This window comes from Dreissena polymorpha, chromosome 4 (genome assembly GCF_020536995.1).
Source record: "Dreissena polymorpha isolate Duluth1 chromosome 4, UMN_Dpol_1.0, whole genome shotgun sequence".
In the NCBI taxonomy this organism is placed as follows: Eukaryota; Metazoa; Mollusca; class Bivalvia; order Myida; family Dreissenidae; genus Dreissena; species Dreissena polymorpha.
Window position 1 is genome coordinate 12,109,410 of NC_068358.1, and position 12,589 is coordinate 12,121,998.

General features: G+C 33.8%; 1 protein-coding gene across 1 annotated transcript in view; it reads left to right on the forward strand.

The window, feature by feature from the left end:
- LOC127879043 (CD9 antigen-like) overlaps window positions 1-12,146 on the forward strand; it is a 53,352-nt gene extending 41,206 nt beyond the window's left edge. Inside the window, exon 9 of the mRNA XM_052425635.1 lies at window positions 8,829-12,146. Coding sequence (XP_052281595.1) covers window positions 8,829-8,834 — 6 coding nt within the window. The 3' untranslated portion in view covers window positions 8,835-12,146. The remainder of the gene's footprint in view (window positions 1-8,828) is intronic.
- Window positions 12,147-12,589: the final 443 nt, after the last annotated feature.

The following is a 12,589-nucleotide window of genomic DNA, read 5'->3' on the forward strand; positions in this document are numbered from 1 at the left end:
ATAACTATTGGTTAAATGCGTTTTTTGTATAACTACAGAGGCTATTTTGCAGCTACTTCGGTGACCATGAATTGTAGGGGTTACCATTCTACGTCTACAGTTATAAATAAAGCGTTTTATTTCGAGACATAAAACGTTATACTTTTCAGATAGGTTACCAACTGATCCCATTATAAATGTTTTACAATCAAAACTAAAATTGTTTTCAATGTTTTTAATAGCAGATGTGATGTGATGTAGAAACATTTGTATGACATTACAACTCCAAAATAAATGGACGAGAGTCTCTGTTTCTGTTTTACAGAAAGTACATTTGTCTGAGTCAGTTATTTTTATTTTTTTTAACAAATTATTTGTGGCTAGTATGTTGTGAGTCAGTCTCACTTGAAACCATTGGTTGTATGTATCTTTTGTGGTTTTAAATACCCATGCATAAAGGCTTTTCCATTCTGAGCTTTCAATACTGAAAAGGCTGTTCCATTTTACTTGGCCTGTTGGAATTTCGTTGTTGTGTATTAATGTTATATATAAGTGAGTTATTTTTGTTGTGCAATAATATAGGCTTAATATATCCCGGGATGATTGGGAAACAATAATCATTATTCATTGTTGAGATTTTATCAAGATTAAGCAATCCTAAGTATTTTTTAATTGCTTGTAGTATTCCTTCATATTGTAGAAAGTTCACACTAGCGCCTAGTTTTTGTTCAAATTCCATTCTAGTTAAAAATGTTCCATTGTATTTCATGATATCTTGAACAAATTGTGATCCTTTATTATACCAACTAGGAACATAAAAATGTCCGTGTCCAATTAGAAAACTTATGGTTAAAGTATAATGGAAGTTTTTGAAATTTCATGATATTGCCTATTGGAAAATGGTTGATAAAATCTGCAAAAGATTCTAATACGTCTTTCCAAAAAGAATTAAACATCTGTCTTACACATAACTCAATATAACTTTTTCCGAAGTTAACTATTTTTTCTAATACAAGTATATTTTTAAGTGCAAATCCATAGCATGTACTACTATAACATGTAATAAGTCTGTTTAACCATAGAATTTTTAATTTTTTTAACATACGAAAATACATTTACCATTTTTAAACCCCCATTGTCATAATCTTTAATAAGTACTTTACTTTTTATTCTTGGCTGACCTTGCCAAACAAATTCGTAAAACATGCTATTTATTTTATTATGCCCCCCTTCGAAGAAGAGGGGGTATATTGCTTTGCTCATGTCGGTCTGTCGGTCGGTTGGTCTGTCCGTCCACCAGGTGGTTGTCAGACGATAACTCAAGAACGCTTGGGCCTAGGATCATGAAACTTCATAGGTACATTGATCATGACTCGCTGATGACCCTATTGATTTTGAGGTCACTAGGTCAAAGGTCAAGGTCACGGTGACCAGAAATAGTAAAATGGTTTTTGAATGATAACTCAAGAACGCATACGCCTAGGATCATGAAACTTCATGGGTAGATTGATCATGACTTGCAGATGACCCCTATTGATTTTGAGGTCACTAGGTCAAAGGTCAAGGTCATGGGGACCCGAAATAGTAAAATGGTTTCCGGATGATAACTCAAGAACGCATACGCCTAGGATCATGAAACTTCATGGGTAGATTGATCATGACTCGCAGATGACCCCTATTGATTTTGAGGTCACTAGGTCAAAGGTCAAGGTCACGGTGACCCGAAATAGTAAAATGGTTTTCGGATGATAACTCAAGAACGCATACGCCTAGGATCATGAAACTTCATAGGTAGATTGATCATGACTTGCAGATTACCCCTATTGATTTTGAGGTCACAAGGTCAAAGGTCAAGGTCACGGTGACCAGAAATAGTAAAATGATTTTCGGATGATAACTCAAGAACGCTTTTGCCTAGGATCATGACACTTCATAGGTACATTGATCGTGACCCGCAGATGACCCCTATTGATTTTCAGGTCACTAGGTCAAAGGTCACGGTCACAGTGACAAAAATCGTATTCACACAATGGCTGCCACTACAACGGACAGCCCATATGGGGGGCATGCATGTTTTACAAACAGCCCTTGTTTAATATTTGTTGATTAGGGGTGGGTTATGTAGAAAATAAATTTGTTAGCAGCCGAAATAAAAGAGATTTGACAACTGTTATTCTACCAATTTGCGTTAGCGTTCTTCTGTTCCATAATTTGATGCAATTTGCAATGCTTTGTATTTTATCATTAAAATTTAACGACACCATTTTTTCCAAGTCAATATGAAACTGTATGCCCAGTACTTTAAAATTATTGTTTCCCCAATCCAACTTCCATTTCGTTTTTATCGAACGGGTGCTATATTTTAAGGAACCTATCCAAATAACATGGGTTTCCTCGAAATTAATTAATTTAATTAAATTGCCCTAAATATAAGACATAAATATTTGGTATTGTCGGCTTTCAAAATTTATTTTAGAAATTTGTGTATATTTATTATAATTTTGAAACGTTTATATGCGTATTCTTTAGTTAAGTTTAAGTAATATATTTTGCTTAAGCATTATTAATAAGTATATACAATTTTACACCAATTTCATGACAGAAAAACTAATAGCAATTCAATTAAGTTTGAGTTATCTAGTATACTTAAGCATTATTACCTAATTTGTATATAAAATTTTACATAACTTTCATTACAGAGAAATAAAAGCAGTACAATTACATTTAATTGTAAGCATTATTGCTTTAAATTTATGCTCATCTTTTTATTACTTTCATTTCAAAGAACAACATGAAAGCAGTACATTTATGTACAAAAGCATTAACGTTTTAAATTATTCTTATAATTTAGATAATTAGCTCATCTATTTTTTGAAAAAAAAAAAGAGCTCTTGCCATCGCCTTGGCGTCGGCGTCCTGTTAAGTTTTGGGTTTAGGTCCACTTTTCTCATAAAGTATCAATGCTATTGCATTCAAACTTTGTACACTTTCTTACTATCATGAGGGGACTGGGCAGGCAAAGTTAGATAACTCTGGCTTGCATTTTGACAGAATGATGTGCCCTTTTTATACTAAGAAAATTGAAAATTTTGGTTAAGTTTTGTGTTTAGGTCCATTTTATTCCTTAAGTATCAAAGCTATTGCTTTCATACTTGCAACACTTTCTAACTTAAGGGAACTGTGCAGGCAAAGTTATGTAACTCCGACTGGCATTTTGACGGAATAATGTGCCCTTTTAATACTTAGAAAATTGAAAATTTGGTTAAGTTTTGTGTTTAGGTCCACTTTTTTCCTAAAGTATCAAAGCCATTGCTTTCATACTTGCAACACTTACTAACTATGGTAAGGGGACTGTGCAGGCAAAGTTATGTAACTCTGACTGGCATTTTGACAGAATTACGTGCCTTTTTTATACTTTCATGTAGAAAATTGAAAATTTGGTTAAGTTTTGTGTTTAGGTCCACTTTTTTCCTAAAGTATCAAAGCCATTTCTTTCATACTTGCAACACTTACTAACTATTGTAAGGGGACTGTGCAGGCAAAGTTATGTAACTCTGACTGGCATTATGACGGAATTATGGGCCCTTTATACTTGAAAATTTGGTTAAGTTTTGTGTTTTGGTCCACTTTACCCCTAAAGTATCACAGATATTGCTTTCATACTTGGAACACTCGCAAACTATCATAAGGGGACAGTAAAGGACAAGTTGCATAACTCTGGTTGTCATTTTTACGGAATTATAGCCCTTTTTTGACTTAGTAACTTTGAATATATGGTTACATTTTGTGTTTAGATTCACTTTACTTTTAAAGTATCAAGGCTATTGCTTTTAAACTTTAAATACTTTCATGCTATCATGAGGGTACTTTACCTGGCAAGATGAATTTTACCTTGACCTTTGAATGACCTTGACTCTCAAGGTCAAAATATTAAATTTTGCTTAAATTGCCATAACTTCTTTATTTATGATTAGATTCGATTGATACTTTGACAAAACAACTCTTACCTGACATACCACAATTGACTCCGTCCAAACCATCCCCCACGCCCCCCCCATTTTTTTTTCAATTAAAGATCATCTAATAAATGACCACCACACCCTCACACTATACCCCCCCCCCCACCCCTACCCCCAAAAAATAATTTATATGCCCTCGGTAGGGTGGCATATAGCAGTTGAACTGTCCGTCAGTATGTCAGTCCTAAAAAAAACTTTAACATTTGCCATAACTTTTCACTTTTTAAGATAGCAACTTGATATTTGGCATGCATGTGTATCTCATGGAGCTGCACATTTTGAGTGGTGAAAGGTCAAGGTCATCCTTCAAGGTCAAATGTCAAATTTATGGTGTCTGTCCGTCCGAAAACTTTAACATTCGCCATAACTTTTTTAATATTGAAGATAGCAACTTGATTTTGGCATGCATGTGTATCTCATGAAGCTGCACATTTTAAGTGGTGGAATTTCAAGGTCAAGGTCATCCTTCAAGGTAAAAAATAATAATTCAAAGCGGCGTTCTCATGAAGCTGCACATTTTGAGTGGTGGAAGTTCAAGGTCATCCTTCAAGGTCAAGGTCATCCTTCAAGGTCAAAGGTCAAAAAATAATTCAAAGTGGCGTTATGATGAAGCTGCACATTTTGAGTGGTGTAGGTTCAAGGTCAAGGTAATCCTTCAAGGTCATCCTTCAAGGTCAAAGGTCAAACAATTTTTTTTTTAAATCAAAGCGGCGTTATCATGAAGCTGCACATTTTGAGTGGTGGAAGGTCAAGGTCATCCTTCAAGGTAAAAAAAAGTGCTAATTTCAAAGCGGCGATCTCATGAAGCTGCACATTTTGAGTGGTGGAAGTTCAAGGTATAGGTCATCCTTCAAGGTCAAAGGTCTTTTTTTTTATTCAAAGCAGCTTTCTCATGAAGCTGCACATTTTAAGTGGTGGAAGTTCAAGGTCAAGGTCATTCTTCAAGGTCAAGGTCATCCTTCAAGGTCAAAGGTAAAAAATAAAAATAATTTCAAAGCAACCTTATCATGAAGCTGGACATTTTGAGTGGTGGAAGTTCAAGGTCATCCTTCAAGGTCAAGTTCATCCTTCAAGGTCAAAGGTCAAATAAATAATATTTCAAAGCGCCTTCTCATAAAGCTGCACATTTTGAGTGGTGGAAGTTCAAGGTCAAGGTCATTCTTCAAGGTCAAAGGTAAAAAAAAAATAAAAAAAATTATTATTTCAAAGCGGCGCAATAGGGGCATTGTGTTTCTGACAAACACATCTCTTGTTCTTTTCAAACATGGTTAAAAAACACAAATATTTATTTTTATTATTTTATTTTTGAAATTCCGTCCAACCATCCCACCCAAGAATCCCCCCTCCAAAAGATATGTTTTTTTTGCAATTTTTTAGCATTTTTGAAAGATAATGTAATAAATGACCACACCCCCACACTATACACCCCTCTCCACTCCACCCCTCCATCCTTTGTGATTGAAATTGAGATAGGTCCCTACACCTTTAAAAAGAAAAATAGATGAGCGGTCTGCACCCGCAAGGTGGTGCTCTTGTTTCTATTTGGCATTTTCTTAATTAGAAAGACTCTATTCTATTTCAATAACTTTATTAAATTTTTCTTATTTTTACATTTGATTCACTGAAGTTTCCTTATATCCATAAATATTGTTCTTTAGATTAAATTAGACCTATTTTGTAAACTAGATTTTTGAAGCACTTTCTAGACTAACAGTAACTTATAATTATATCAGTTTTTTGACAGATTTTGAAATTCTTTTTACATTCAGGTATTTGCTGTATGTTGTTCATTTTTGTAATGATATTTAGATTCTTTAGACTTGGCTTGTACCTGTTCTTAATTTTCTGTCATTGTTCTTCATTTTCTGAGTTCTTGGAATAAAAATTAGTTATTTTTGTTAAAGCTGCCTTGGTATCACTTATAAATAAATTCTTTGAGTGTATTTAGGCGTCCCTGACTGAACGCCTTTAGTTAATTGAATTACAACCAGTCAGTATAGTCATCCTGACTGGAAATAAGAGTTTTCAAATAAATATTTCTGCATTACAAACGTGCTCACAAAGTTACATAACTTGTAACCGTCCTGTGACCGGTTCATTTTGCCTAAGCGAAGGAGACCGCACTACCACACCTGGATAGGACAGTTGATTTCCATAATGGTTTGGATCGGTAAAACAAACATGGCCGCCAGGGGCTGGGGGTCTTTTTCCTTATATTCATGTAGTAAAAAAGCTTGTGAACACTCTAGAAGTCACATGTTTTGCCTAATCATCATGAAATTTTGTCAAAACATTAGTTATGTGGATGTCTTGGACGAGTTTGCAAATGGTCATGATCAGTGAAAAAAATGGCCGCCAGGGAGTGGGGCAGTTTTCTTTATATGTATATAGTGACAACATGTGAGCAGTCTAGAAGACACATTTTTTTCCCAATCTTTATGAAATTTGGACATATCTTGGAAGAGTTAAAAAATGGTTCAGGTCTGTTAAAAAAACATGGCCGCCAAGGGGCCATTTGTTGTTCATTCTTCATGATACTTGGTTAGAGCATTTGTTCCTTTGATATCTTGGGCTGCAATGAACAGGTCATTTCTTTTTATCTCAGGTAAGCGACTGGGAAGCGACTGGGCTTTTCAGGCCCTCTGGTTAGAATAGCAAACAGTTTGGATCCTGATGAGACGCCACGTTCTGTAGCGTCTCATCTGGATCCAAACTGTTTGCAGAGACCTTTAAAATTCGGTTTCAGCGCTGAAAGGGTTAACCCTCTCCCACTCAGGAGCAAAGTGAAAATGGCTATGTGCAAACAGTATAAAACCAGAACAGCCTGCCAGTAACTCGCAGTCTGTTCAGGTCTTATGCTGTTTGCTGCTCATCAGTATCTAAGGTTTGGAGATGAAGCCTTAAAAACTTGAATCTACTAAGAAAGGTCTTTTATTAAATATAACTATATAAGGGACTACAATTAATGAAAATACGTATCTAAGTGGTAAAGGGTGAAGGGTGAAACTTTATTCAAGCAAAACTGAATCTTTGCCTTATATCACAATCAAATATAAGTCAATATTCGGACACAAATTTGAGTCTTTTATACAATTGTATAAGATGAGTGTGACCATTGTACTCAATTCTTAGATACGTATTTTGACGTGTTTGTAGTCCTTTAGAAAGTTATATTAAATTGAATATCTTTCTTGATTAAAATTTTAAATGCTTCATTGCGCGCCTTTAGATACTGACGAGCAGCAAGCAGCATAAAACCTGAACAGACTTCAAGTTACTCACAGACTGTTCTGGTTTTATGCTCTTTGCACATAGCCATTTTCACTTTGCCACTGAGTGAGAAAGGGTTAACAGAAGTTTTTTATGTCCCCCACTATAGTAGTGGGGGACATATTGTTTTTGCCCTGTCTGTTGGTCTGTTTGTTGGTCTGTTGGTTGGTTGGTTTGCGCCAACTTTAACATTTGCAATAACTTTTGCAATATTGAAGATAGAAACTTGATATTTGGCATGCAAATGTATCTCATGGAGCTGCACATTTTGAGTGGTGACAGGTCAAGGTCATCCTTCAAGGTCAAAGGTCAAATATATGGGTCAAAAACGCTCATTTAATGTACACGTTTGCAGTATTTCAATATTCAAGATAGCAACTTGATATTTGGCATGCATGTGTATCATGGAGCTGCACATTTTGAGTGGTGAAAGGTCAAGGTCATCTTCCAAGGTCAGAGGTCAAAATTATGTGGACAAAATCGCTCATTTTATGAGTACTTTTGCAATATTGAAGATAGCAACTTGATATTTGGCATGCATGTGTATCTCATGGAGCTGCACATTTTTAGTGGCGAAAGGTCAAGGTCAAGGTCATCCTTCAAGGTAAGAGGTCAAATATATGTGGCCCAAATCGCTTCTTTTATGAATACTTTTGCAATATTGAAGATAGCAACTTGATATTTGGCATGCATCGTATCTCATGGAGCTGCACATTGTGAGTGGTGAAAGGTCAAGGTCATCCTTCAAGGTCAAATATATGGGTCAAAATTGCTCATGTAATGTCACTTCTGCATTATTGAAGCTAGCAATTTTATATTTGAAATGCATGTGCATCTCATAGAGCTGCACATTTTGTGTGGTGGAGGGTCAAGGTCAAGGTCATCCTTCAAGGTCAAACGTCATATAGGGGGACATTGTGTTTCACAAACATCTTGTTTCAAATTTTAATGTCACTCAACCTGAACAGACTGCCAGTTACTTGCAGGCTGTTCTGGTTTGATGCTGGTGCATAAAGCCATGTTTGCTTTGCTTTTGAGCAGTAAAGGGTTTAAGTTCAACTACATGAAAGCCATATCATTCAGCTTATAGGGTCAATTTTTCATGAGAGGAACCAGTTATCTAAGCTGTGTTTTTGATATCATAATTTTTTTGCTCTATTGAAAGGGGAGCCTTATTTTTTTTGCTTTTGAAAAGATGCTTTAGTATGTTACCTAGGAAAAAACTTGACTTGTTGATGCTTTTATGTTTTTGTTTTTTATTTAGTCTAGTTACATAACATCAAAAGCATTATGCTTTTGCTTATATTATACTATATTTGATAGTGTTGTTATGAGTGTCTTCCTCTTGTAAATTAAAAATTTTGTATATGTATAGAATTGTTGTGTGAACGTTTTTCGTATTCTGGTAAGATAAATGTGGATTAGAATGTAAGATTCTATGGGTCAATAATGTTTACATTCACATTTGAAAAAACTTATTACACTATATGCTTCATGAATATATAGAAATATTTCGAATAAAGGTATTCCAATTTCATCATCTTTCTTGGCTATTTTCAGGTGTAAACTCCGCTGTTTTACAATTGCTGAATGTGAAACCGGGAAGAGGGTGGAGCCTCATGTTCATTTCTGTATGCCTGGCAAGAAATGCTAAAGGGAAACGATCAAGAGTGCTGTCCCTTGACTTACCTTTTATCTGTGTAAAAACTTTCATTTTTTATTATCTCCAAGAAGAATAGGCTATAATGTTAAATAATATTCAAAGAAGAAGCATTGAAAATAACAGAAAGTATAATTCTAAACAAGAAACAAGCAGCAAAAGCAAACAATTGTTTGTATATATTATGCTTTTAAATGTACAGTAATCATATTTTTTTATCAATTATTTTAACTTAAATCTGAACAAATGATTTTGTATTATCGAGGCTGATATGTTATAAAGCTTGTTGGGAAACATCAAGAATAGCAACTTAAAAAAAGATATCAACAACATGTAGAAGTTACTTGCATTATTATACAATGACCGGAAAATACCTGGTTTTTACATAATTTAAATGTTTGCTTTTGGTTTTTTCATCATAAATGGCTCAAAGAAGAGTTTTTTTTAAGATTGCTAAGAAATTGTGTCAGTGTTTTCCATAGAAGCTTTGCTGGTATGGAATCAAATATTTCTGGGAAGTTTCCATGCTGTAATGTATCGAAAGCAGCTATATTGAAGACCGTATCTTTACTCTTTCCCTCATTTCCCCTCTGTATTGTGCCTGGAACCATTTTTTAACCTTAAAATAGACTTTTCCTCATCTTCTATATATGCATAATCTCAAATATTGTATGCTTTATTGTATATGTTTATTTTTGTAAAGATAATTAATTTTGTATTTAAGTGTGTAATAACATACAAAGCCTAATAAAGAAAAAAAGTGTTTCTGATAAAACCAGCCATTAAACCCATAATTATTGATATACTTAATTTTTGATGCTAGACTGAAGTACTAGAATGGGAACCACTGTGTTTTGTAGAATGTTATGCATTTACTTTGGAATTTTTTCTGATTAAAAGTAAAGAAAATTGTGTTGTTGTTTGTCATCTATACAATGTGAAATTGAATAAACAAGTAACTCAAAATCATTTAAATTTTGGCATTCAAATTATTTTGGAATTTGATTATGTAAAACTCAAATCAAATTCAATACGGGTATGACTTTATATGTTATCTTGTGTTATCAGATACCTTCATCACCATTGACAACGGTCGGTTTAAGAACAAATTTTATTTGAGCAAGGTTGTAATTAAAAAATTGTAGGAAATGTCAATTAAAATCTTTATTTTGAGAATGAGATCTTTATGTAATCTAGCTTCCTTTATAATGTATTGTTTGATATTTTAAATCATGAATACCTGTACTCTATCCATGGGTTCATTGGTAAAACAATGTGCAGGTTTGACTTTAACCATTACATCTATGTAACGATTTGTTGACTGTCATGTTTTAGTTATAATAATGGACCATTTTGCAAAAACTTCACAAAACTTGTCTATTAAAAGTAGCTGTAAACATGTACATAAATTTGTTTTTTTTTGTTTGTATGTTTTATAGAGGTATATCTTTATTGTTTACATGGTATTTGTAGTCTTTTTGTAAATTGTTATTATGTACATTAATCATATATAGGCCAATATCTTGTCAAGAAATTAAATGCAATAGGCCGGTATACAGAAACTAAATCAGAGTTTGAAAAGGCTATAAAAATCTGTTTTTAATCACCATTTATTTAGTAACTTGTTATATCTCTTTCTATCACTTCTACAGCTTTATGCTTAATGCAGTTTCATTTTTAATTATGCTAGGTGTTGATGAAACATCATTAAAGAACCAATATTAGGAACAAAACAACATACATGTCAATCAGTGATAACAAAATTTAATACGAGGCAAACATTGACTGTTAACCTTTAAGGATTTTGAACGTCTGTGAAGCTCAGGTACCTCCAGAAAGTGTATGAATGTGTATACTGTGTTTATTCACACCTCGCTTAGTTATCAATGAGCAGTAATTGTATGCAATTTTTTATGTTACTTTGAAGCCATTATTTGAAATACTGCAAAAATTAATCTTCATGTATTTTTTAGTTTAAAAGTTGACCTTTTTTTCACCACTTTTACATAATTTAATAGTACCATCATCTTACATGTTTGTTGTTTGTAGTGTTTTTTTCAAATATCCAAATTTCAAATAGTTAGATTTTTTTCTTTCTAATTCACATTTGTGTTTGCTTTATGCATTTTTTCAAATGCAGTATATTTACCTTACAATAACAGCCTTTCTGTCCAATTGTAAGAACTTACATTATTTGAATACTTCAAATGCACTTAGTTTCTATTTTTGCCAGAGATTTGAATGTTAAAAAAGTTGTTAAAAACTAGAACCTGAGCAAGAATGAAAGATTTTGTGACATTTAAAATATTAGCAATAATTGAAAGGTAAGTGATCTTTAAAGAACATTTTTGTGTGCATCTTTTTAATTTCTGCCAATAAATCAGTTATATATAAAGCATTCAACATTTTCAGTGCCTTGTGTTGATTATTGCTGCATTATTTGGCCTACATACACTTGACATGTAACTACAAACTTGTAAGCTTGTAAATTAATGACATAAGCATAAGGTCATAAACATGGTTGAGAATAACAGAGAATTATCTTGAAAGTGTAAGATAATCACGAACATGGTAAGAGAAATCAACTAATCGCATTACAGATCTGTGTATATATAGACCATTCACTGTATTAAGGGGTTTAATGCATGTGCGGAAAGTGTTGTCCCAGATTAGCCTGTGCGGACTCTGTCCGCTTTAATTGTATTTTTCGTTGAAGGGTAAACTCTTAATAACGAAAATTAAGTTAAGGCTGAAAGTGTCCTCCCTGATGAGTCCTTGCTGACCGCACTGGCTAATCAGGGATGATACTTTGCGCACATGCATTAAACCCCCTTTTCACAGAGTGAGGCCAATATTAATTTTGTTGGAAAGCTTAGATTAATTAATATTTGAATAAAGGCAAATCTGTGCATTATTGAAGTGTGGTAACTTCTATTGATTCTGTATTAACGAGTAGTATATGTGCTTTATATAGAGGCTCAATAGGTATGTTCCGTACAAATACAACTTTAGTCTATTGTACTCCTGCAATATATTCTTCCTCAATGATTGCTGCAATAAAACTCGCATTGTTGTATTAGTGAAATAATTCGTCCTGTGCATGTTTTGATGGTCTTAGCTTAATAGACAATATGTTGTATCATGATCCATGTATTCACGTGTATTTTTTACTGTAATTTTATGAGTGTTTAAATAGAAGTAAATAAAAACAGAAGTTAGGTTGTGTTATTTATAAATCAACTGATGTCATCCATGGATGTTCCTTCTTGAATTGCTAACCTATATTATATCATGTATATATCTTATTGGTAGAGTGACAACGTATCATTGATGAAATATCACTTGTACCATGTATGTTTACCGTGTTAACTTCCAACAAGCTTACTGTTTGGCTAGCGATGTGGTTAGAGCGTCTGACTATCACTCTGGAGAACCGGGTTCATTTCATTTCGGGAGCTCATGATTTTTTAGCTCGGCTGTTGTCGTAGCCAGCTCGTCGTCCGCCGTCGTCGTGCTAAAACCTTAACTTAAATCTAAGTGCTTCCACCTACATCTTTGAAACTTCATATGTAGATGCACCTTGATGAGTTCTACACGCAACATCCATTTTTGGGTCACTCGGTCAAAGGTCAAGGTCACTGTAAAAATTTTCTTCTGACAA